This window comes from Antechinus flavipes, chromosome 1, assembly GCF_016432865.1.
Source record: "Antechinus flavipes isolate AdamAnt ecotype Samford, QLD, Australia chromosome 1, AdamAnt_v2, whole genome shotgun sequence".
Lineage (NCBI taxonomy): Eukaryota > Metazoa > Chordata > Mammalia > Dasyuromorphia > Dasyuridae > Antechinus > Antechinus flavipes.
In genome coordinates, this window is record NC_067398.1 from 665,772,661 (window position 1) to 665,799,001 (window position 26,341).

Below are 26,341 nucleotides of genomic sequence, written 5' to 3' on the forward strand. Positions count from 1 at the left end.
TTTAAAAAAAGAACTTTTATTTCAATTCACAATTTTATGATGCAAAGTTCTGTGTTGGGGGTTTCCATCAGTCAAAACTTATCATGCCCAATCCTGCCCCCCCCTTGCCTCCTTGAGGCCAAAAGGACAGGGACAGAAATGGGCAGAGCCCAAGGGACTGAGGGACGAAGGTAGACTGGCAGAGGACAAAGGAAATATTGGCAGCCTAGGTCTGCACCTTGGTTCCCATACTTTGCTATCTGCCTTTATCTACATCAGTGCCTACATAGAAGCCCAGCCTAACCCTGGACAGGGTCAAGTGGCATCTCCATTGGTGCAGGGCATCTTCAGGGGCTGAAGCTGCATCCTAGGGGCTTTTTGCTGATCCTGCATCCAATGCACCAGCTGAGTATATGACCTCTCGAGGTCAGCTAGGCGGTGTTCCTGGGGGTAAAAAGATAGGAAGGGGCAGTAAGAGAAGAGAAAAGGTAAGGGAAGCAGCATATAAGGATCAAGAACAGCTGTCCACATCTCCAAAAGGTTAGGCCCTTTTTCCATTTCTCTCTCTCCTCTGATTTTCTTAAGACTTCTCCAAGAAGTCCTGAATCTCAGAGCTGAAAAAGACTTTTTGCAGATGAGAAATTGAGGTCCGGAGGAGCAGGATAAAGTTTACCCAGTTAGTAAATGCAGAGCTAATATTCATATCTATAGCTAGCCCAGAGCTCTCTCTGCTCCCCTGAGCTGCCTTTCTTCAACACTGATCACATCCTGCTTTCTATTGTACTGATCTGTTGAAATGCACCATGCTTCCAGTAAGATTGTGAGATCCTCTCTGGAAGTGCATATAAACAGATTCCCACTCTCCTTACCCACCCCAGCTACCACCACCCTACGTAGCCTAATTCAGTGCATTAAAAATGTGTGCCGAATGAAGCAGAATTCTTACCAAACTCTCCAGCTTGGCGTTTTCACTGCTCCTGCTCTGGGGGCCTGGGCTATGTTCAGGATCCAGCTTCTGAGCCCTGCCCCAAGAGACAATCCTTTTAGACCTCCAAATCTCCCCAGGAGGAGAAGTTGGGTGATTAGGAGAGGGGAAAAGCTAATGGGGACTTCCTCCTTCCCCAGATTATCAGGTAGGAAGACTCTGCAGAAGGAGGTGCTGTCCAGTATCCAGGTGCTTGGATAGGAATGAGAAGGGCAGAGACTGGGCAGATGGGGATTGAGGTGGAACCAGGACAGATGCTCACCTGGCCTTAAGCTGGCCTTGAATCTCTTCCAGTTGTCCAGATAACTTCTTGTGTTGTTCCCTGAGGGCCTGGGTCTCACTGGCTAGGGCCTCCAGCCGGCCAGCCAGCGTTCTCTGTTGGTCCCCCAGCGAGGCGATCTCTCGGCGAAGCTCTGCCAGCTGTCCCTGCCCGAGAGGACAGGAAGGTGTGAAGGGAGTGGAAGAGAAGGGGTCGTCCTCTCCTTGTCCGCTGTGGGTGGGTCACAGGCCGGATCCTTACCTTGCCAGGGAGTCGGTGGGCACAAGCGCTATGGTCTACTTCATGTGGCTTCTCCAGGAAGCGCTGCCAGGGGACAGAGGACTTCCTGGGCAGGGAAGCAGAGACTCCGAGCCGGGAGCGGCCCTGCGGGGAGGAGCCTCTCTGCAGGGAGCCCTTGGGCCTGGCCTGGGCCAAGGGCCCCGAAGTGCGGGGACTGGCTGTCCGGGAGGCAGGGACACTTTGGGTGCGCTGGAGACGGCGACGCAGTTTCTTTGCGGGCTGGCCCTGGATGCTTCTGAGGGACTGGCTCTTGGAGATGAGAGGGGTGTGCTTGGAGAGGTCCCTGGGGGGCAGGAAGCCTGGCTTCTCTGAAAAACTACAACAGAAGCTTCTTGATCCAGAGGGCAAACCAACCCCTAAGTCTGACTCATGGGTCCAGCCTAAGCTCAAGCTTGATTCTCACCCTAAATCCAGTCCCTAATTCAGCGCTACGGCCACCTTTGATTCCAGGCCCACTCTTGACTCAGAAACCCTAACCCTAAACCTAATCCCTTACCCTGCTCCTAATTTCAGTCTTGCTCTTGACCCCTGTTCCATTCATAAACTCCCTCCCTTCCCTCCAACCACCCTCTGTGGTCCCCCAGCCGCGTTACCTTGCATGGACCTGGGCCCTGGTGTTGGGAGCACGAGGGCGCATGCTGACGGACACAGGCACAGGGCGGCCTTCCTCAATGGCTTGAAGTATGGTGGGCAATGGTTCCAGGCTCTGCTGTGTGGGCTACCGGGGAGATGACCATTAGGGGGCTTCCCTGCCTCTGGACCCCGGGGAGATGACCATTAGGGGGCTTCCCTGCCGCTGGGCCCCGGGGAGATGACCATTAGGGGGCTTCCCTGCCGCTGGGCCCCGGGGAGATGACCATTAGGGGGCTTCCCTGCCGCTGGGCCCCCGGGAGATGACCATTAGGGGGCTTCCCTGCCTCTGGGCCCCGGGAGATGACCATTAGGGAGCTTCCCTGCCGCTGGGCCCCGGGGAGATGACCATTAGGGGGCTTCCCTGCCGCTGGGCCCCGGGGAGATGACCATTAGGGGGCTTCCCTGCCGCTGGGCCCCGGGGAGATGACCATTAGGGGGCTTCCCTGCCGCTGGGCCCCGGGGAGATGACCATTAGGGGGCTTCCCTGCCGCTGGGCCCCGGGGAGATGACCATTAGGGGGCTTCCCTGCCGCTGGGCCCTGGGGAGATGACCATTAGGGGGCTTCCTTGCCGCTGGGCCCCGGGGAGATGACCATTAGGGGGCTTCCCTGCCACTGGGCCCCCAGTCGTTTCAGCAAGTCCCGGGCTAGGCTTGGGTTAGCTTGAGCTCTGAGCCCTGCATTCTGGACTGGACAGGACTCCAGACTCTGGGTTTGGGGCCCCGGGCTCTGGACTGGACTAGATTGGTCCGTGGGCCGGAGCCTAAGAGTCCCCGAGGGGAAGGAACAGGGCTGAGTGGTGGGGTTGGGGGGCCAGAGGCAGAGGGGGTACCTGGTCCAGATCAGAGAAGATCGTGCGGAGCTGAATGTGCAGGATGGCTAGGCCTCTGGCCAGGTCTCCACTGCCTTGGTAGCCCCTAGGGGCCCTGTCCCCATCCCCACAGGCCACTTGGACCAGGAAGTGCTGCATGGCTGAGCTGTGTTGCTCTAAGAAATCATTCATGAAGCTCATGTAATCTTCCTTTTCCCCAAACCTGGAGACAGCAAGAGACAGTTCCCTGACAGGAATCGGGAGGAACACTCTGCAGTCCTTGAACATGACACTCCTTCCATCTCCAACTTTTCTCGTGGCTGTCCTCCATGGAACGCCGGCCTTCCTCCTCCCCTCTACTTTTTGGTTCTCCTTCGCAGCAGACCTTTCCCCCCCAGCCTCTATGGCCGCCCCTTCCTGGATTATCTTCATCTACTCTATCTCATGTGGACCTCGTTATTTAGACGCTGGATCTTCCATTAAAACGAGAGTTTCTTTAGGGCAGGGTCTCTCTCTTTCTCTCTCTCTCTCTCTCTCTCTCTCTCTCTCTCTCTCTCTCTCTCTCTCTCTTTGGCCTGTCTTTCTGCTCCTGGCACTTAGCACAATGCCCGGTACATAGCAATTGCCTAATAAAAACTTGACTATTGACTTACGGAGCTCGGTTGGCAAGGTTCTGAATGACTTTGGCAACGAGGGTAAGGGTTCGAGCCAGGCCAGGGCCTGGGTACTCGTGGGCAAGGCCGAAGAGGCTTGGAGACATGATGGCTGGACACAGGAATCGTAGGAAGAGTGAGGCACAAACCAGCCTCTCCCCCAGGGGCTCAGCTCCCCGCTCCTGGCACGCTGCCCACCAGCTGGAGAACACAGCATTCAGCTCAGCCGGGAACCAGCTACGGGGTCAAGAGGAATAACCGGTCAGGAGGTCACAGCACTCTGTATCAGGAAAAGGAGCTGGGGTCTAGGCGCCATCGGAAGCAGAAAGGGACCGGTGTGCAAGAGAAGCAGGAGCTAGGACAAGGGCAAGGGGCAGAAAGACCCCAAGGAGATCAAGGGATAAGGGGATCCAGAGATCCCTGGAGGGGAGAGTATAAGAGCAAATTCTGGCTGAGGAAATCGGCCGTGAATGTGCTGAGAGTGGGGAGTCAAGGGAAGAAGCTAGGACCCCCGTCCCTGGGGGACTCACTCGGAGGAGCGGGTGATGCTGAGGAAGACCTCCTCACAGCTTTGCCTCAGGGTGACCTGGTGCTGGGCGAGGGCTGGCCCGGGGCACTTGCTGGGATCCACTTCACAGCCGTCTTCAGAGGCGCAGAGGCGTCCCACGGGTCCTCCTGCAGCGCGCACGTAGGGTGGGAGGAGAGGCAGAGTCCCCACTCAGCCCCTTTCTTCTTGCTCAGCCCTTCCTCCGGCTCTCTCTTCCTACTAATCCCACACCTCCAAAGCACCCTCCTCCTGCCCAAGGTCCCCGGAAGCTGCTCCCGCTCTCCTCTCCAACCCCTTACCTAGTGTTTCCTGCAGGTAGCTCTGACCCACCAGCTTCATGTACTCATCAATGGCCTTCGTGGCCAGGGTGTTTTCCCGGAACAGCAACGCTTCCTTTCCTCCACAGTGGGCCAGCTCTTCCAGGCCAAGGTCTGTCACTAGTGCCTGTGAGCAGAAATGTGGGCTATGACCTTAGGACAGAGCCGGGTATCCCTGTGTCCCAGGGCAATGGTTACTCCTTACATTGGCTTCCACGAGACCATCCTTAAAAAGCCAGGCCTTTCATCCCTATCCTACCTTCCCCATCAGCGCCAGAACCATGACATCCCATTGCCCATCTCCCTCCTCAGCCCCGCACCTGTAGTGCCTTCCCCTTTTATATAATAATCTCCAATTTTCTTCAAGATCCAGTTCAGATACCTCTGTGTATATAAAGCCTTTCCCGATCCTCCCAAAACAGGTTCCTCTCCCCTTAATTGTTTGCCATTTATTTTGTGTTTGTCTCCCTTTTTAGAATGGAAGCTTCAGAGCAGGAAATACGCCATTTTTGCCTTTGGAATTCCAGAGATGATCTCCTCAAGCACAGGACGGACTCAAAAAACACTTGCTTGCTTGATTCTTTAAGACTTCTTTTAGCTGAGACGGTTTATGTCCATTAATTTGCTTGAGGTACTGTGCTGGGTGTTGGATATACAATGACAAAAATCTAACAGTTCCTGCCATACAGTTTTCCAGCATCTCATCTATCCTAGGGGCCATCAACTTCGTCAGAAATCTATCTAGAGGAGACAACGTGTAGATATAGAACTACACCGAATATTGAAGGGAAGGAATCAGTAACTGGGGTATCAGGAAAAGCTCATGAATAAGTTGGTCCTCAGACAAGGTAGGGATTCTAAGAGGCAGAAATGAGGAGGATGAGTATACCCAGCATGGAGTAGAGTAAGTGGAAAAGAGATGGAGTACCATGGGTGAGGAACAGGAAGAAGGCTAATTTGGCTATAGTGTGCATGAAAGGGAGTAATGTGCAATTAGGCTGGAAAGGTAGGATGGTACCAGCTTGCAGAGGGCTTTAAAAGCAAAATAGAGGCATTTATATTTAATTCTAAAGGCAACAGGGAGCACTCAAGTGCTCCCTAGAGAAAGAAATGGTCAGACATGTGCTTTAGGAAAATTACATTGGCAGTCCTGTGGATTGTGGATTGTAATGGGAAAAGACTTGAAGCAGGAAGACCAATTAGGAAAATATAGCGGCAGCTTGGGACTAAGGTGATTAAGACTTTAATTAATGTGATTTCAATGAGAGTAGAAAAAAGGGGTGAAAGTGAGAAGTGAGAGACATTGTGGACATAGGACCACCAAGATTTGCTAACTGGTTATGTTGAGTGAATGAGAAGTAAGGATGACCTTGAAGATTGAAATTGAAAAATTGGAAGAATGGTGGTATCTGCCCTTTGGAAGAGGGATAGGTTTTAGGAGAAAAATAATGGGTTTGGTTTTAGACATGTTGAATTTGAGATATCCAGTTTGAATGTCTAATAGACATGTCCTGTAGGACTGAAGATCAAGAGAGAGTTTAGATAAATAGAAGATATAAGACTCACAAGCATAGAGATGATAATTAAACCAATGGAAGTTGATGAGATCCTCAAGATAGACTGTTGGGACAGAGTAGATGAAGGCTTGAGCAGGGCTGTAGGGTACTATCATAGTTAAGGAGTGGGATGTGGATGATGAGCTAGCAAAAGATACTGAGAAGGAACAGTCAGCGGGTAGGGAGTGATTCAAGGAGAGAGCAGTTTCATAAAAAATAAAAATAAAAAACCCAGAGAGGAGAGGCAGCTGGTGGTACAGTGGATTGAGCAGGGGTCTTGGAATCAGGAGGATTGAGTTCAAGTGTCAAAAACTTGTGTTTTTTGCTGTGTGATCTTGGGCAAGTCATTTAACCCTGACTGCCTCACTCAAAAAAAAGGGGGGGGGAATTTAAAAGAAGAAGGTGAGCAACAACATGAAATGATTCAGAAATGTCAAGAAGAATAAGAATTGCCACCAGATTTGACAATTTAGAGATCACTGGTAACTTTGGAGAAAATAGTTTCTGCTGAGGAATGAAATTAGAAACCAGAATGCAAAGGTTTGAGAAGAATGAGAGGAGAGAAAATTTGGCCGAGAGAGAAAAGAAAAACAGTGTGATAGCTTAAGGGGTCAGAGAGGGATTTTTAAGAATGGAAGAGACTTGCATATGATTGCAAGCAGTAAGAAAAGACTTGGAGAAGGGGAAAGTGAAGATAAGGGAGAGAGGGCGATTATGCAGGTAATTTGCTGGAGAAGACAGGAAAGATTGGATTACAGATACACATAGAGGAGACAATATCAGCAAGAAGAAGGGATGTCTCAATCAAAAATTGGAGTAAAGAAAGATAAATTGGGGGAATACATCAAAAATCTGTGAAATATGGAGAAGAGGGAAATCTTGCAGTCAAATATGAGAAAAGATCCTTCTCAGGGTCACAAAAGAGGGTTAGAAGGCTCCTTCTAGTTCTAATTCTCTGGGACCAGTATTCCAAAACTGAACTAAAATGTGCGATCATTATTGTTTTACAACTGGAGAAACTCAGGCTCAGGGAGATTAAGTAACTTGTACAGGCTCATAAAGCTAGTATACATCTGAGACAGGATTTGAATCCAGGTCAGGAGCTATAGCCATTATTCTACAGCTGGATACAATCTTCACACCAAAGCAATCTGCCCTACATCCCTTTATTCGTCTGGCTTGTTGATAGTTTGTGTTTTGCTGTAGTAGAGAATATCATTGCCCTTTGGAAGACTGTACTGACTTATAGTGGAGAAGGGGAAAAAAAAGAGAAATTGGGACAGAACTGACTAGGGTAGGGTAATAAAGCTTTGTCCAGGTGATTGAATTTCGATAGCTACCGTCACCACCTTGGGGGGTTTCCAGTGGTATAGAAACAACTGAAATTAATATCTAATTAGCAAGAATAAATAGGTAAAAAAGGAAGCTTGCAGATAGTCCAAGCCGCAGGGGTCCTCAAACTTTTTAAATAGAGGGCCAGTTCACTGTCCCTCAGACTGTTGGAGGGCCAGAGTATAGGAAAAATAAAAACTTTGTTTTGTGGACCTTTAGATAAAGAAACTTCATAGCCCTGGGTGAAGGGGATAATCGTCCTCAGCTGCTGCATCTGGCCCACGGGCCGTAGTTTGGGGACCCCCAGTCCAAGGTCTGCAGCAGGCCTCTCCCCAGTGCTTCCCCCCTCAGTGCTCTCTCTCCTACCTGGGCTTTTCCGGTTCCATGCAGCACACGGACCATGGTAGCTGCTAACTCTTCCTTGGCCTGGGCAGGCAGCTGGGGCTCCAGGGCATGGCACAGTTCTGGGTAGTGAAAGGTGAGGAACTCTGCCAATTCCTTGTAGCGCTCAGTGGGTAGTATCCGCAGACAGCGTGCTCGAACCCGTGCCCTCAAGGCTGCCCCCGGAGATCCACCTTCCAGAGGAAACCATCGCTCCAGGCCCCCTCCCATGGGTCCCAGCTCAGTCAGTGCCAGGGATACATTGCCTAAGTCCCGGTCGGCCTGGCGCAAGCGAAGGGAAAGATGGCGGGCGGGGGGCAGTGCTTCAAAGTGGAAGCGTTCGGCCCAGAAGTGAGGGCCAGGCCGGGCAGCCGTACGGGCCAACAAGGCCCCATCCAACCACAGCTCTACCCGAAGGCCGACAGAGCTACCCTGCGGGAGTCCCTTGGCCTCGTGGACCCACACGCTCAGCCACGTCTCTTCCCTTTCTTGGCTTTCCTGGAGAAAGAAGAGAAAGGACCGTTTTTGGAGCCAGGGCTAAGAGTGAGATGGCAGAGGGGAAAGAGAATAGTCTTCTGCATCAACTTGGAATGGAGATCTAGAAATAATGGCGGCAGGGGGCAGGGAGCAATTACTGGGGAAAACTTCCTGCAATAAGCATTGCTCATTAATAATACCATGAACTGCATCCATAGGTGGTGAGCTCCCTGTTCCTGGAGGTGTTCAGATAAAGGTTAGGTGATTGCCTCAGAACATAGATATATATTTGCTGAGGCAGTTGGGGTTAAGTGACTTGCCCAGGGTCACACAGGAGGAAGTGTCTGAGACCAGATTTGAACTCAGGTCCTCCTGACATCTGGGCTAGTGCTCGATCCACTGGGTCATCTGCATTGAGTCTAGTGTTGGTTTAGGTGCCCACTAAAGGCCTGGCTAAATCTACTATTTCCACCGCTCCTTTATTCGATAAGTTGCCTGTAATACAAACATTCCCCCACCTTTGACAATTTGTTCTAAAAGTCCTTCTAGTTCTGACAATCTCCTGTGTTCAGAGCATCCTCCCAAATCTGACCTTCTGTATTCTAAGGTCCCTCCCAATTCTTACATTCGGTGTCTAAGGGCCTTTCCAGCTCTGATGTTCTCTCTTCTAAGTCTTCTTCTAGCTCTGACATTCCCTGTTCTAAAATCCCTTTTACTCTAATATTCTGGGTTCTAAAGGCCTTCCTAGCTCTGATATACTATATTCTAAGGTCCTTCCCACATCTGACTTCCTGGGCCTCCTACTTATGACATTGTGTGTGCTAAAGGACCTTCCAGCTTTGAGTTTGTTCTAAAGACACTCCGAGCTCTAACATTCTGTGTTCTAAGTCTCCTTCCAGCTCTGACATTCCCTGTTCTAAAGTCTGTTCTAGTTCTAAGGACCCTCCCAGCTTTGATATTCTGTATTCTAAGGCCACTCACAACGCTTACATTCTGTGTTCTAAGGGGTTCTCGCGTCTGATATTCTCTGTTCTAAGTCTCCTTCTAGCTCTGCTATTCCTTGTTCTAAAGCCCCTCTTAGTTCTGATATTCTGGGTTCTAAAGGTCCTCCAAGTTCTGATATATTAAGGGCCCTTCCACTTATGACATTATATGTTCTAAGGGCCCTCCCAGCTTTGATATTCTGTATTCTAAGGCCACTCACAATGTTTACATTCTGTGTTCTAAGGGGTTCTCGAATCTGATATTCTCTGTTCTAAATCTCCTTCTAGCTCTGCTATTCCTTGTTCTAAAGCCCCTCTTAGTTCTGATATTCTGGGTTCTAAAGGTCCTCCAAGTTCTGATATATTAAGGGCCCTTCCACTTATGACATTATATGTTCTAAGGGCCCTCCCAGCTTTGATATTCTGTATTCTAAGGCCACTCACAACGTTTACATTCTGTGTTCTAAGGAGTTCTTGAATCTGATATTCTCTGTTCTAAGTCTCCTTCTAGCTCTGCTATTCCTTGTTCTAAAGCCCCTCTTAGTTCTGATATTCTGGGTTCTAAAGGTCCTCCAAGTTCTGATATATTAAGAGCCCTCCCACTTATGACCTTATATGTTCTAAGGGCCCTCCCAGCTTTGACAGTTTGTTCCAAGAACTCTCTCATCTCTGACATTTTGTGTTCTACAGTCCCTTCCAGCATTCTGTGGTACTGATTTCTTTCTGATTTCAAAACCTCAGCACTTAAGATAGTATTTTCCCTGACGGATTAGTTCCCTTAGCCTGCCCTGAATCTGGGGTTTGGGCTGGCTATCCAAGTCAGAACCGAGACCAGGTGGGGTTCTCAAGTGCTGACCTGGTGGGGTTGCAGACTCTGGCGCAGATCCTCAATCCATCGATCCCGCTCAGCTGCCGAGCCACAGGAGAAACATCGGCTGCCGTTGGGCCACGTTACCTGTGAGGAGGGAAGGAAGGCCCTTCAGGAGGGAAGTGGAAATCAGGGAAATGTAAGGATACAAGGGATGGGAAAGAAGACTTAAAGCAGGACAATCCATGGATGGAAGGGGGACCAGATATGGCCCCTTTTTTTCTCATACCTGAAAGCAGTAGGGTTCTCCAAGGAGGCTGGGATGCAGAGGCCATACTTGGACATTTCGCTCACTGCTCAGGTCCAGCTCTTTGATGGAACCTTCATTTACAAGGGATTCTTGGGAGCCCCGGGCACTGGAAGACCTGGTAAGAGAGTGGGATGTGACATCAAAGTGGACAATCCTCCAATACCCTTCCTGGGCCACTCCAATTATCCTCAGCATAGCTACCTTCCATTGAGAGAACCTTATAATAATCATTATTATTATTACAATTGCAGCTCATATTTATATAGTTCTTTAAGATTTACTGGGCAGCCAGATGGTATAGTGGATAGATTGCCAGCCCTGGAATCAGGTAGATCTGAGTTAAAATCCAACCTCGCTTCCTACCTTGCTTGCCTTTTTCCTCTTCTGTAAAATGAACAGGAGAAGGAAATAATAAACTACTCCAACCCCAAATGGACTCAGGAAGAGTCAGACACAATTGAACAATAACTTCGCATATATCAAAGTTTCTTAATCTGTCGATTTTGACCTCACATGGGGTCACATAACTGAATGCAAGGGGTTGCAAAAAAAATTGGCAACAGTAAAAATGTTTCTGAATGCTCTATTTCCTGTAGTATCAAATATTTCACCAAGATTTAATTCTTAACAAGCACATCCATCTCATTAGTATGTAAATTTGCTTTCATCTTTAATAAATGGTAAAATTAGATGTATACCAAAGATTTGTTTTAACATAAATTTCTTTATGACTAATTATCGGCAAATGTTTGATATGTATATCTATTTTATATACCGACACATCCACGGTCAATAAAAATTTCTCAGATAAACAGGGGTCACAAATGGAAAAAGAAATCCTGACATATATTATCATATCTTCGCAACATCCCCATTTTACAAGTGGGTACACTGAGGTTCACATAGGTAAAGTGATTTGTCTGGGATCACAGCTAGTAGGTCATCTAATCCACCAGAAAGCTGCCCCGTGCGCCTGTGTTTACCTAATTTGTCTGTAGTCTGTGGTCTGCCTTTGAATTCCTAGTGATTAGCCCCAGTGTCTGGGATGTCAGAAATACTGAATAATTGCTTATTGATTGGCTGATTGACTCTGCTGGTAGTATAGCAATTACTGACTTTGGGAGGCTTGGGTTGACTGAGAAGGGAGGAGCAGGACCGAGTTGTGACGAGGGTGGGGTATCAAGTGAACTTAGAGAGTCATCAATACCCCTCTGAGGCCTCCAGCAGCTTACAGACAACGGAGCCCAGCATCCCGGTAGCAAGAAGAATCGGTCAAACGAGGAAGCTGCCAGATGGGCTCGGCCAGGTCCTCCAGAACCAAGCTTCTCTGCTCACTGCCCACCTCCATATACGCAGTGGCAGCCTCTTTAACAATAGGCTTTTGGGACCCTCAGGTCTCCGTCACTCCATCTCTGCCCACCCCTGAGCTGAGAGTATATTTTGTGCTATTTGCCCAAATACAGAAATTTCTACCAGAAGTTCTTACAGGCTCAAGGGTACAAAAGAACCTGTGTTGGGTGAAATCATTGGCAAGTAGCCAGCTCTCGCACTCCCTAGGGTCTGGGATTGTGGGCACACAATGCTCAGTGTTTATATTTCTTTGGGTGAATGTTAACTCTGTGGGGTGGGTTCCCATTTTACAGCTGAGGAAACTGAGGCTGGAACAAGCATTTTTGCCCAGAGCCCCGGCTCTGAAGATGAGGCCTGAAAGGCAGATGTGCTCCTTACCCTGTTCCCGTGCTTCCGGCTTTCCCTTTCTTCTTCTCCTTGAGTCTCTTCCATAGCAAGCCCTGGGATTGTGGGTTAATAGGAGGAGAGGTCGGGGGTGAGTCGTGGGGGGCCCTGGGGTCTCCACTCACTCACCCACCCCCGCACTCGAGGCTCACCCTCACGTTGTGGCCTTGGTTGGTGCTGGTGGCCTCTGGCTCACCTCTTCTCTGCTCTGGAAAGGGAAGGACAGTTGCAGGCTCGGAGGAAGATGGGCCCTGACACCTCTCCTCCGGGTTCCCTCCGTCTGGGGTGTATCTCTCATCCGTCCCCGCTCCGGCCCGCCCCGGCCGCCTTCTCTCACCCCACCCCGAGCCAGGTTGGGACCCGTCGGTCTCAGCCACCCTCGTCTCCCAGCACGGCTCACCTGGCTCCTTGGCCCCTCCGGATACCAGCTGCCCGCTGCCCTCAGAGCCCACGCTGCCAGCCCTGGGAAGGTGTCTCCCTGGGGCCTGCTTACAGAGACAAACGCCTTCCATTCCTTCCGCAGTCCGTCCGCCCATCACCCCCCCTCCCCGTCCTTTTTTCAGCTCTCCTTCCCCTTCCTCCCCTCCCCCCGCTCCCCTTTACCTCCTCCTCTTTGCCCAGCAGCAGCAGTTTGCCATCCAGGAGGGTGAAGCTGCTGATGTCCCAGACGGGAACATCGGCCGTGGGGGCCTCGGGGATGCGTGGAATCACAGGCAGGGGCTCTGGGAGAGACAGGATCATTCCCACACTGGCAGCTCGCACTGATACAGCTTTTTAAACTTGGCAAAGTCATCACGTATGTCATTTGTAACCTGGGGAACATCCCCATTTTCGGACTTTTAAAGTATTCTGAAATTCTGGTCCTTACAGGGCTATGACCTCAACCAGGTCACAGAACACCCCGTTTTAGAACTGGAATAAAACCCAGAGGCTGTCCAGTGCAAACCATTCCAGGAAAAGCCTGTCCCCTGCCCCTAAGCGGACCCACTGCTCCTTGCCCCGACCCCATCTTTCTCCCCTTCCCCAGAGCCCATGAGCTACTCCAAGATGGGCAGTGGAGGTCAACATTCACAGAACGATTCAGGGCTTGCAAAGGGCTTTCCTTATAACTCAATGAAGTAAGTAGCATTTCTAATTTACAGATGAAAAATCTGACTCTCATAGAGGTGACCCGATTTGCCCAAAAGATGCAAAAAAGCCCAGTTTCTCATAGAAACTAACTTTGGACTAGGAGTCAGAGGACCTAGTTCTTGTCCAGCATCTTCCATTAACTGACCGTGTGACTTTCCCTCCCACCCATCCCCCACTCCGGCCTTCTTTCCTGGACTATCTCACTGTCCCCTTCTCCCATTGGGCCTCCATCTGGAGGAGGGACACAGACCTGCCCACCCTTATTCTCCTCGAGGCTCTGCGTGTGACTTTCCAGACTGACATCACTCTCCTCTGCTCCCTTCTCCTCAATTTTTTAGCTCCTTTTTGTGTACTGTCTTCCCCTAGTAGAATTAATTCCTCAGAGGTCAGGGATTCTCTTCCTATTTACTCTATTTGAATCCTCCCCACTCAGCACAGGGCCTGGCATGTAATAAGTGCTTAATAAATGCCATAGTTCAGTGGGACTCTGGTCTCTCTTGTCTATCTAGCCCAAGATCCAAACTCCTTAGCCTCTCATCCAAGGATCTCCACCATATGTCACCCCTAATACTTTCCCAGCTGTATTATTATTATTCTGTCTAATCAAATATCAGGGGTCCTCAAACTTTTTAAATAGGGGGCCAGTTCCCTGTCTCTCAGACTGTTGGAGGGCCGGACTATAGTAAAAACAAAAACTTTGTTTTGTGGGCCTTTAAATAAAGAAACTTCACAGCCCTTGGTGAGGAGGATAAACGTCCTCAGATGCTGCATCTAGACCGCGGGCCTAGTTTGAGGACGCCTGAAATAGGTTCTCCCTACTCTCTTCCAAAGTCTACTTCTATGCATTACAATCAATTCAATGAACAAAAAGAATCTCTGAACTGGAAGCCATATAGTCTAAACACAAGCCCCAAAAAGGGACCCTCACCACTATACACTTAATAAACGGTTATCCGGCCTTTGCCTGAAGACTTTCAGAGAAGAAAAACCTATTACCTAACCCGGGAGAATAATTCCATTTATAAATAGCTCTAATCATTAGAAAAAAAAATTTAAAGATATCAAGCTTCAGTTTGCCTCTTTGCAATCTCCACCCATTATTCCTGGCTTTTCTCTCTTAAGCCAATGAAAACAAGCCTTATTTCTTTTTGGTATAACATGAAAACAATGGACACCTCTCCACTAAGCATTCTCTTCTGCAGGCTAAATGCATGCAGCGTGCAATCCAGTCCACTCACCATTCTGGCCACTTGCCTCTGGATCATCCCTACCTCAACCAATGTCTTTCCTAGAGCTGAATAGATGTGATCAGAGCTAGACAGAGGATAGACAGTAAGTAATAGCCTTCGGAAGCCATGTCTCTCTGAATGTAGCGTAATATCATAACAGAATTTTGATGTTTAAATCACCGTGCTGATTCATTTTTAGCTTGCAGTCCACTACCACCTTCAGGTCTTTTTCAGAACAACTGTTGCCTAATCATACTTTCTCCATCTTGTCCTTGTGCAGCTGACTTTCTTTCTTCCTTCTTTCTTTCCTTCCTTCCTTCTTTCCTTCCTCGCTTCCTCCTCCCTCCCTCCCTCCCTTCCTTCCTTCCTTCCTTCTTTCCTTCCTTCCTTCCTTCCTTCCTTCCTTCCTTCCTTCCTTCCTTCCTTCCTTCTTTCCTTCCTTCCTTCCTTCCTTCCTTCCTTCCTTCCTTCCTCCTTCCTTCCTTCCTTCCTTCCTTCCTTCCTTCCTTCTTCCTTCTTTCTTCCTTCCTTCCTTTCCTTTTTTTCTCTTTTAAACTGTATTTATCCCTATTACATTTCAGCTGATTTTCTTCTATATATTCTATTATCTAGTGGTATACTCTTGGATGTTCCTCAGACATTCCCACCTATGTATCTTTATACTTGCTTGTCCCGAATACCTGGAATAGCCTCCCTCTTTATCTCTGTCTTTTGCCTTCTTTAATTCTCAGTTGAAGTTCCATCTTTTGTGAGAAAACTTTTCTAGTACCTCCCCTCTTCATTCTAGGGCCTCCTTTTTGAGATTATTTCTGCTTTATCCAGTCCATATCTGGTTTCTATGGTCATTTACATATCTCTCCCATCAGACTGTGAGATCCTTGAGACAAGGGCTGACTTTCTGTCTTCCTGAATATCCTTAGGGCTTAGCACAGGGCCTGGCACATGGCAGACACTTTAGCAAATATTAGTTGTATTTGCTTACTTGATTGGATCCAATAATCTGGCCAGTGAGCAAATCATTATTAAGGTCTTATTATGTGCAAAGCACTCAGGGTACTAGGTGCTGGTAATACACAGTCCCTTAGTCTAATAGAAAGGATAAAACTACATAAATGGATAACTAGGGCACTAATTAGAAAGGGGTAAATGCAAAGTCTAGACCAGTGGTTCTCAAACTTTCGTTTTCAGTATCTTTATCCTATTAACAATTACTGAGGATCTCTCCAAAGTGTTTTTGTTTATCTGGATTATATTTATAGACATTTACCATATTGGAAATAAAAACTATTTTTGAATTTGTAGACTCTCTAAAAATGTTTCAAAGACCCCCAGGATTCTCTAGACCATACTTTGAGAACCACTGGTCTAGACAATATATAAATGAGCGAAGTTTACTTTTAGCTGGGGAATTGAGACTCGGGAATGACTTGATGGGAAGAATGGTACTTAAGATGGGATTTGAAGGATGAGAAAATTTTAACAGGTGGTAGAGGAGAGAGAGAATTAATTCCAGGTAGGGGCGGTCTATTGGAATACATGGAGATGGGAGAGGGAAGGATGAGACCAAATTCTGGTTGTGAAACAAAGTGTATTATATACAGAGAGGACTGGCGAGACTTACATGAACTGATGCTAAGTGAAATGAGCAGAACCAGATCATTATACACTTCAACAACGATATTGTATGAGGATGTATTCTGATGGAAGTAGATCTCTTCGATAAAGAGAGCTAATTCAGTCTCAATTGATCAAGGATGGACAGAAGCAGCTACACCCAAAGAAAGAACACTGGGAAATGAATGTAAACTGTTTGCATTTTTGTTTTTCTTCCCGGGTTATTTTTTACCTTCTGAATCCAACTCTCCCTATGCAACAAGAAAACTGTTCGGTTCTGCACACGTATATTGTATCTAGGATATACTGTAACCTATTCAACATGTAAAGGATTGCTTGCCATCTGGGGGAGTGGGGAAAGGGAGGGAGGTAAAAAATCGGAACAGAAGAGAGTGCAAGGGATCATGCTGTAAAAAATTACCCTGGCATGCATTCTATCAATAAAAAGTTATTTTAAAAAATAAAATAAAATAAAATAAGAAAAAAAAATAAGTAGCAAAAAAAAAAAAAAAAACCCAACAACAAAGTGTATTATGGAAAGTAGTTTAAAGAAAGTCTACAAGGGCAACTAGGGCTCAGTAGATAGTCCACTAGAGTCAGGAGACATGAATTCAAATACAGAATCAGATATTTAATACTTACTAGCTGTGTGACTCTGGGCAATTGCCTTGCCAAAAAAAACCCCAAAAAACAAACAAAAAACAAAAAATCCAAACCCAAAATAAAATAAATAAATCTATAATGGTAGCTTGATGTGAGGTTATAGAGGAAAAAAATCCAGGCTACTAAATTTGTTGCTGTTGTTATGCTAGAGGTAAAACAGAGTATTCTGACAGTTCAGACTCATTCTCCTGCAGAGGATCTAGTTCACGCTAAAAAGCCTAGAATTTATCATATCATTTCCAACCGTAGGAAGATATTGAATTCTCATGGGCTTGAGCTGGAAGACAGAGTCTGCCACAGTGAGAGCTTTGGAAGGTTTCGGTGACACATAGAGGGAGGGAGTAGAGAAAGACAGACAGGAATCTGTGAAGGAATTAAGAGAGCAGCAGTGGCAGCAAGAATGAGGGACAGTTTGAATGGGGACTGACAGCGAGTGTCTGGCGCTCATTGAAAGGATCCTGCTGAGAGGTGATGGAGCCATTTTTTTTTCTCCAAAGAATTCAAAGGACTGCTGGTGTGACTCTTTCCCCGCTTTCTGTCTTTTCTGTCCATTTCAGACATATTTAAATCCGACATTCTCTTTGCTTTTTTTTGGTTAGGATCCTGTATGAGCTGTAATAGCTCCATTGGTTTGTTAACTCAGCTTAGTTTTGCTGTTAGTAATATGTGCATGGTTTTGCTGATTTGCATATTTTCCAAATTTGTCAGTCTACTTATAGTATCGTTGGGTGAGTGCCGTTATGCTGTCTTACAGAGATATGCATGTACTCCTATAATGTATACATGCATTATGCCGTGCCTGTAATTTAAACCTGTAGCCGCTGAAGCAGCCTGTCGAGACAGGCTTTGCATTGTGCTGCGTCTGTTGCAAATACCGTTGAGGCACATTTGCTGGGAATCCTATTTTAAGTGATTACCTGGGAGAATGGGTCAGTCATCTTTGTTTTGTTACGTGATGATGTGTGTTTGGATACCATTTAGCATAGTTTCACATGCCACGTGTACAAATGATTGCAACAATTGTTGATTTTGCATGGGGCTTAAAAATTCTAAACAAGGGAGGAGTGTAACAGGCTATTTAAAAGGTCAAACTAATTTCCCCTGCAGACAGAAGAAATAGTTTGGGAATCACCAATGGGAACCACTGGAATTTGTGGTCTTCGAGAAATTGTGCCGTCATAGATCTAAGCCAGGGAAGGAGGGTTCTTTTTGTACTCTGAAAGAAAGAGCACTGACATCATTCTGTGATGCAGCCATGAAGGGACAGAGCCTGGAAAGACAGGGATCTATAATGAAACTCAGCAGCAATGATAGGGAACAACTGGCTTCTTTCTTTTGGCAATTGGGTTAAGCGACTTGCCCAGGGTCACACAGTGTCTGAGGCCAGATTTGAACTCAGATCCTCCTGACTTCAGGGCCAATGCTCTATCCAAGTAACTGTCCCCAACAATTGGCTATTTTCAATCACGCTTCAAAGATAGTTATTTCTAGATAAAGAGAATTTTTAATCGTGTATATCTTTAATTCTATATAGAGTGTCCAAATAGGCTAGATTTAATACACAGATTTTAAATAGGTTGGCGATGTCTGCCCGGCTGCCTGTTAGGAGTTCCCTAACAGAAAGCCTTTCCCAATTTTCGTTAATCCTAATTTCTTCCCAGTGCTGATTGTTTCCCATTTTCCATAAAACTTCATTTGTAAATAGTTTTTTTGCATGTTGTCTCCTTCATTAGACTGTGAGCTCTTTGAAAGCAGGGACTATTTTTAGTCTTTCTTTGTATCCCCAGTTCCTAGAACATGGAAGGTACTTAATAAATGTTTATTGACTGACTAAAAGCAACGTGGATGAAAGCGGATCTAATTTTTTATTAATAACCTGTATGCTGATCTGAAGTCAGGAGGACCTGAGTTCAAATCTGCCTCAGTCACTTAACACTCCCTAACTGTGTGATTCTGGGCAAGTCACTTAACCCCAATTGTGTCAGCAATAAAACAAAACAAAACCTTTACGCTTAAACTTCCTAAAATAGCACATGGAGAGGTCCGTCTTAACCTGGACCATTGCCCCTAAACTAAAGCCACAGAAGCTCCCCCTCCTCTTTTTTTTCCTGTAACCAAGCTAAATTGTTTTGATTGTAAGAGCTCCAGGTAAAACCCCCAGCCTCTAATGTGGAGAGGAGTGGGATGAAAAAGGCAGTGACCAAGAGGAAGGTTATTATACCCTGAACTAGCCCAGTTGGATGAGACAAAAGTGAAGTTTTCACTTTCCTATGGATAGGAATGAAAACCCTGTCTGGTCAACACTGGCCCTTCATAGAAACACTTGTTAGTTTCACTGGAGAGTCATGGAAACTTTTTGATCTCCAAAGCAGACCTATGTTTTAGTGAGAATAATTGCAAAAGGCTAAGTCTAGAGGTAAGGAAAGAGTTACACGATTATTATAATCATTAAGTCCAAAGTGAATTAGAGAATGCATCAAAGTGGTGATGTTGGCAGTGAAAATTTTGGGGTCTCCAATCACAATTTCAAAGAGCTTATGGTAAAGCATAGTTTTTGTTTTGTTTGTTTTGACCTCCAGATAACAAATAGACTTAAAGGGCAAATTATATCATCTTTTTTTTCTTTTCCTTTCTTTTTGGTCAAAGCAGTAAGTTATTTTGCATAATTATTTAAAAAAAAAAAACAGAACATTTTTGAAGAGAGCTTTGCTAGAGGAAGTGGCTTTAAAGTGGGTCCTGAAGACTGTGTTGGACTTGGAAAGCAAAGAAGAAGAAAAGCGAAGAGAGAAAAGGAGAGGAGAAAAAACAGGAGAGAAGTAAAAAGAAAAGAGGAGAGGAGAAAAGGGAGAGGAGAGAAAAGGGAGAGGACAATTTAAAAGAGAGAAGAGAAAGGGGAGAGAAGAGGAAAGGAGAGAAAAGGGAGAGAAAAGACTAGTAGAAGAAGAGAGGCCAGGAGAGGAGAGGAGAGGAAAGGAGAGATTGTTAAATTGGGGAGGAAAAACATGAAGACATACTTTAAGGAAGGAATGAGTCTGGTTTGAGAACTGTGAGGAAACCAGCTTAGATATACACGAAGGGAAGTGAGAGATAAAGCTAGAACCATTGGAACTGAAATATTGGAAGCAAATCATTAAAAGCCTTGAATGATAGATCTAGGAATCTGGATCCAGCAAAGGAGAGGCTGAAAAGTCAGATAAGTAGGAGGAGAACCTGGAAAGAGCAAAGTCACAGAAGGGGAAGAGAGTATCTTCCTGTCAACCAATCAGCAAAACTGGAGTAATCAGGATTAGTCTTACGCAATTCCCACAGCTGTTGTGAGGACTAAATTAAATTTTAAAAAACATTTAATTAAGTACCTATGGTATTCAATTTGGACATAGGAAATAAGACAACTGCAATATCTTGTAGGCAACTGAGAGTCATAAAAGGTATCTGCGTAGGAGAAGGACTTGATGGGAACTGGAATTAGAGCAGTGGGTTACATGTCCAATAATAGACCGGCTACTTACTATCTTTGTAACTAACTAACTAACTAAAGGACAATAAGTCCTTTAAGGTCTGGGGGCCTTAGTTTTCTCATCTGTAAAATGAGGGGATTGGACAGATGATCTCTGAGATCCTTTGCAGCTCCAGGTCCTAAGAATGGGGCCTATGAAAGATGCTTTTGGCAGCTGATGCAGCTTGGCTAGTGAGAGAAGTGAGCTACTGGAGCTAGGAAGCTTAGTTAGGAGGTACTTGAAAACAGTTCAGGGGAGAAGTGGTGAAGTGTTGATTGGGAAAGTAGCCTGGAGGTATAGAAGAAGAAATAGGTAGGAAAGGTGCTGTGAATATGGAATTGGCAGGACATGAAGTTGTGGAGGTAAAAGAAAAAGAGCAGTTACTACTGGGCTTATACCCCAAAGAGATACTAAAGAAGGGAAAGGGACTTGTATGTGCCAAAATGTTTGTGGCAGCCCTGTTTGTAGTGGCTAGAAACTGGAAAATGAATGGATGCCCATCAATTGGAGAATGGCTGGGTAAATTGTGGTATATGAATGTTATGGAATATTATTGTTCTGTAAGAAATGACCAGCAGGATGAATACAGAGAGGACTGGTGAGACTTACATGAACTGATGCTAAGTGAAATGAGCAGAACTAGGAGATCATTATACACTTCAGCAACAATACTGTTTGAGGATGTATTCTGATGGAAGTGGATTTCTTTGACAAAGAGACCTAACTCAGTTTCAAATGATCAATGATGGACAGAAGCAGCTACACCCAAAGAAAGAACACTGGGGAAAAGAGCAGTCAAATTTCTATTGCCTGGATACTCATTATCATCATCCCAAGTAAGAGTTGAGAGCCTCCTTTCCTGAAAATCCTCCTAAGCAGATGAATCAGCTTTGACCCCCTTTCTCCTTTAGGGGGTCTTGGGTGAAGGATGAACAGCCAGGACCTCATGGGGATGAGGAACAATCTAGTTCCCATAAACTCCTGGCTAAATCTCATGAGGCATTTATACTGAGGAGCCCTAAGAGTGGGATCCTGGCCTGAGCCAATCAAGTCTCTTCATTCCCCTGCTACCTAGCATTTAGACAACCAGGAGACTCTCCTGATGGTAGATTATAGTTTAGAAGCCTCCTCTCCTCCCAGTGCTTTGGCCCTCCCAGATGCAGTGGTTCTCAAAGTCTGGTCCAGAGCATCCTGGGAATCTCTGAAATCCTTTCAGAGAGTCTACAAATTCATAATTAGTTTTTATTTTTAATGTGATCGATATCTATCACTATAAACCACATAAACAAAAACTCTTTGGACAGATCCTCAATCATTTTTAATAGGATAAAGATATTGAGAACAAAAGTTTGAGGACCACTGCCTTAGAGTATGACAAGCTAAATCCAAGTACCCGGGCCCTCTGCCTCCAGCTCGTCTCATTTGCTAGCTTTCGTGACCACTCTAAAAGGGAGCCACTCAGGAGATCTCTCTTTCCTTAAGAAGAAGAGTCTAGGAGACATTTACCCTTTCACTCTCTGCCTCTCCCTGACACCCTGCCAAAGACAGGTAGAAGAGAAGGGGCAAATTTAGTCTTAACCACTTCCTCTCCTAGCTCTCCCCACAACTTCCTGTGTATTAGAAAGGATGATGAGGTGGCTTGTTCCCCTTATCCTGTTCCGAGAGGAGGGAACCCAGGCATCCGGCTCCCCAGCCAGCCTCTTTGCTTTGTAAAAACCTAGAATGACCCGAGCTTTGAGAAATGGTCTAGGGAGGTCCTTAAATGTGGCAAGAGCTGTGATCGGGGGGCATAATGTGCTGGGGACAAGATTCCCTGAGGAGAATTCGCTAAGTCTTGGCTATGTTTTGGGGTCTACCAGAAACTTGACTATTTATGAGCCCAGGTAACTTCCCACTCTCACCTTGGGCCCTTTGATCAAGGTGGATCGGGAGAACTATGTGGGGGGATAGGGGTGCTCTGGGGCCTTGGCTCCCAACTACCAAAGCCACTCCCCTCTGGGGTAGAGCACAGTGGGCCAGGTCTGGGTATCCTTTGGGGAGACTGTGGGCTGTCCTCCTTACCCAACGGCTCTGATTCTGGCGCTGCCTCCTGCGGGGATCCAGTCCCGGGCTCAGGTGCCTGTTGCTGACTCCCAGAGCGAAGGTACTTGGAGAGTTTCCAGTTCCAGCCCCCTCCTGAGTCCTTGGCAGAGGCAGACACAGCCCGACGGAAGAGAGACGGCTGGGAGGGCTTTCTGGTCGGTGGCTCTGCGGTCTCGGGGTTACTCAGGGCTCGGCCCCAGCCTTGAAGGCGGCTCCATCTGGAGGTCCCGGCTGACCTGTCTCCCCCCCGCCGCCAACGGTAGGTATCTAGGGGGGAAGCCACTTTGGCCTGGGATCGTGGCGGGGCAGCCATCTCCATCTCCTGTGGAAGGAAGAGTCAGACGTGGAAGGTGATGGGCACTCTGCACTGAGGGGTCAGTGACAAGATGAGGTGGGGGAACATCAGTTCTGAGAGGTCAGTCCTCAGCCAGCCTGTACCTCTGCCCCCCTTACAGCCCAACTCTCCTCCTGCTCCCCATCCCAAGACCCCTGGCTCAGCTCTAAGACCCCTGCCGGCCCCCTTACCCTTACCTCTGTTTCCTGCTGGGCCCCTGACTCAGCCACCCAGGACTGCCGGGCTTCCTTGCAAGGGAGCCCTTACCCCACGTGACACCCCTTGCTTTGCCCCGCCCCTGCCCCTCAGCCCGTGCCCCAGAGCTCTATAGAGAAGTTGGGGAGAACACAGGCTATGACTGAGGCACTAAGAGAGATCATCCAAAGCATTATGGGGGATAACTGGAGGCAAAGATGATAGAGGAGGGAAAATCCAATGGTATTGTGGAAAGACCTTCCAGTGTGGATTCCAGTTCTGGCTCTGCTGTATACAAAATGTTTGACCACTTTATTTCTCTGAACCTCAGTTTCCTCCTCTTAAATGAATCCTAAGAAGAAGACCCTGTGCTAGGTATGAGAAACAAAACCAAAAATGAAATGGAGCCTGCTCCCAAGCTTGCACTCCTCTCTAGATGACTGACTCAGGGAAAGTTTTGTGAATCTGAGATGGATAGAGAGGGTGAGGGTGATAAGTAGAGAAGACTCTCAGGTTTGAAAACATATTCTTGACATGCATTTTCTCACTTGATCCTCGTGACAAATTTATGGTACGTAATATGAACATGAACTCCACCTTATAGGTGAGACTTATGGAGGTAAATGCCAGAGACGAAATTCGAACTCATCTCTGTGCTTTCCATCACATCATGAGAGAATAGAGGAAATAGAAGTGGCGAGTGATGGAATTGGGGGGTGGGATATGAGAGAAGGCTTTTTTTTTAAGAACATGGGAGGTGATAGAGAAGGCAAGTGCAACAGAGGGAAATAAATCAAAAGGGTAGCAAATAGAGAGAATGGAGGTAGGTATGGAGAGGTGGTAGAAAAGGTGAAGATAAACAACAGAAGAGGGTAAGAGAATATAGAATGGGGGAAGGATAATGAAAAAGGATGATAGAGAGGGTCAGAGGAGAGGAGAGAAGAGATTGTAGGATAGATTGGAGGAGATGACTTATTGGCTGAACAAATCACAAATTAAAATTATTTATATTGCATTTTAATTTATTTTTTTAAACAGAGAGAATGAAAATAGAGAAAGTGGGAAGAAGTAGAGGAATAGATAGAGATGATGGGGAATTGACAGAGAGAAGGAAGGAAAGGATAGAAGAGAGGGCAAAAGAGTCAGAGAGGGTCTTGGGAGAGAAGGTGAGGTGGCAAATGGAGAGATTGTGTAGATAACTAGAGAGGAGAGGATATAGAATGTGGGGGGAATGGATAGAGAAAGGTAGGTAGAGAAGGTGAAGGAAATATATTGGGGAGAAAATGAGAGCAAATGGATTTAGAGGGGGAGAGTAGGATGGGTACAGGATGGAAAATGATGGATAGAGATAGAGGCAGAGAGGATGAGGATAGATAGGGTAGGGCAGTGGTGTCAAGTCCAACTAGAAAACCACAAATTAACATTATCTAAGCTGCATGGCATTTTAATTATTCTCTTTAAATAGAAATTATGGTGATAGGGAGGATGGGATAGCTTAGGGGAACAAAGAAAAGAGAAAGATACAAAAAACAAAAGGGAAAGACAGAGAGGATAAGAGAAGAATGACCTTGAGGAATAAGGAGAATAGAGAGAGAGATTAAGTGGGGAAATGAGTAGAAAGTTTGTAGATAGCTAGTGGGGGTAGAAGATAAAGAGTATGAGGAGTAGATAAGAAAGAGTAAACAGAAAGGATGGGGAAAGAAAAGGTGAGGAGGAAATAGGGAAAGTGGCGGATGGATAAGAGAGCGATAAGGAAGGAGAATAGACGAAGATAGCTATCAATGGATCTTTACTTTGAAAAACAGAAAATCAGGAACAGAGCCAGAAGGGGAATAAAGGTTGCCCAACCTGAGCTCCCCCACAAAATGGAAGTCCAGGAGAAATTCACCATGGGAGAAGGGGCCTGATTGCAGGATGAGGAGGTTGCAGGAAAGTTGTGTGTTCCAAAGAGAGGAGACTCTGGGAACTAGGGAAAGTTCCAGGTGAGACAGCAAGTGATACATGGTTTTGAAATCCAGCAAGTCAGGGACAGAACCGGGAAGGAAATGAAGGATGACTGCTGGCATGGACCCCTTCACAAAATGGAGGCCATACAAGAAACTTAGCAATAGGAGAAAGGGGCCAAGGTGCGAAGACTTGTGTACCCACGGAATTATAGAATCTTAGAGTTGGAGGAATCTCAGAAACCATCTACCTAACATATCAAATAGACATCTCCTCTATAACCTCCATGACAGATGGTGTCCACACTCAGTATGAAAACTTCCGATGATTATCCCTCATTCTCAATCAATCATACACTGCCGCTTATTGTGCTCAGTACTGAGGGTACAAAAAGTAAAGACAGACTTTGCCTTTAAGAAGCTTACTATCTATTCTTATCTCCATATATGATTAGCCTTTTTTTTTTTTTTTCAGTCAGGACACTTTTTTTATTTTTTATTTATTTTTTTTTTCCCCAGGACACTTCTTGTGCACAATTCACCATTGATAATTTTTTTAAATTACTTTAGCATTTTATTTTTCCCCAGTTACATGTAAAACAATTTTTAATGTTCATTTTTAAAACTCTGAGTTCTAAATTCCCTTCCTTTCTCCCTACCCGCCTCCCTCATTGCAATTCAAGCAATTCGATGTGGGTTATACGTGTGTAGTCATGCAAAAACATTTCCATAATAGTCGTGTTGTGAATAATGATATTTTGCCCATTGTGTCTTTTTATAATCCTTTTGGTAAATCACAATTTTGACTCCTTAGGAATTATGTTATTCCACTGTTTGTAGTTATATAGTACATTAAAAGATTTCATTTTTTGTCAAACTTGTAATTCATCATTATAAGGAGTCTTCATGGAGGATCTTCCTTTATCAATGTATGCTGGCATCTTCTCAGTGACATATAGTCTTAGAGAATTTATAATATTCAGGACAATACAAATTATTATGATATAATCTTTAATATTTAAAACTATATTAAGACTTTTGGAAACTCTAGTAACATTAAAAGAGGGGTTTATTTCAAAGAAAAACTTAGGGATCTCTAAAAATGTCATATTATTTTCCAAAAGTAATACAGCCTATTCTCTTCTTCCTATTTAATTTTGGCCTACTTTCCTCAAGTATCTAAATATAAGATATATATAGTAGTAGATCAACTCAAAGGTTGTCCATCCATCTGCATGTCACAGTGTAGCAGTGGTTGGGGGTCTAGGAGTTTGGCCAAGAAACTAGCTATTTTCTCTCTGGCTCCCTCCTCATGTGGGTGTTTCCAGTCTTTCTCAGCCCTTCTCTTCAGACCCTGATAGGGTTACTTTATCTTTAATCAATAGCCTCATTCTTCCTGAGGATATAGGGGCATTAGGATAAGTCAGAATTCTTTGAAATCTGCCCTCGAAGAAAGCAGGGGAAGGGAAGTTGCCTGAGGTCACTATTTCAAACAGGATTGTCTTTAGAAAAACTGCTGGCTTACCTTTATGTCCAGGATGGTCTATTCACATGTTTTTCTCTCCTTTGGAGAACTATAATAATAGGGAT

At 46.0% G+C, this 26,341-nt stretch overlaps 1 protein-coding gene across 2 annotated transcripts; it reads right to left on the reverse strand.

Annotated features, from left to right (window-relative positions):
• On the reverse strand, positions 1-22,900 carry RASAL3 (RAS protein activator like 3). 2 transcript variants are annotated; one of them, XM_051972031.1, is made up of 18 exons: positions 22,811-22,900; positions 22,259-22,601; positions 12,667-12,785; positions 12,464-12,548; positions 12,216-12,271; positions 12,058-12,119; positions 10,309-10,444; positions 10,068-10,166; positions 7,737-8,249; positions 4,465-4,609; positions 4,149-4,293; positions 3,619-3,855; positions 2,987-3,188; positions 2,117-2,241; positions 1,485-1,839; positions 1,227-1,390; positions 926-1,001; positions 1-423 (listed from the first exon to the last, which is right to left on the reverse strand). In XM_051972031.1, exons 2-18 carry the CDS (start codon positions 22,596-22,598, stop codon positions 295-297), a joined length of 2,988 nt encoding a protein of 995 aa, XP_051827991.1. In that variant the 5' UTR covers positions 22,599-22,601; positions 22,811-22,900; the 3' UTR covers positions 1-294. The 2 variants fall into 2 exon arrangements, with proteins under 2 accessions (XP_051827991.1, XP_051827990.1); XM_051972030.1 differs by having other exon boundaries at positions 12,464-12,551.
• Between the last annotated feature and the right edge of the window lie 3,441 nt (positions 22,901-26,341).

What these genes read in the sequence shown, in the direction of transcription:
- RASAL3 (XM_051972030.1), bottom strand. Translation starts at nt 22,598, where the DNA reads ATGGAGATGGCTGCCCCGCCACGATCCCAGGCCAAAGTGGCTTCCCCC. An exon ending in GAGAACCCTACTGCTTTCAG is followed by an intron (nt 10,167 to 10,308) that starts GTATGAGAAAAA and finishes CCCTCCTCACAG; the next exon opens with GTAACGTGGCCCAACGGCAG. An exon ending in CCCACCGACTCCCTGGCAAG is followed by an intron (nt 1,391 to 1,484) that starts GTAAGGATCCGG and finishes CCTCTCGGGCAG; the next exon opens with GGACAGCTGGCAGAGCTTCG.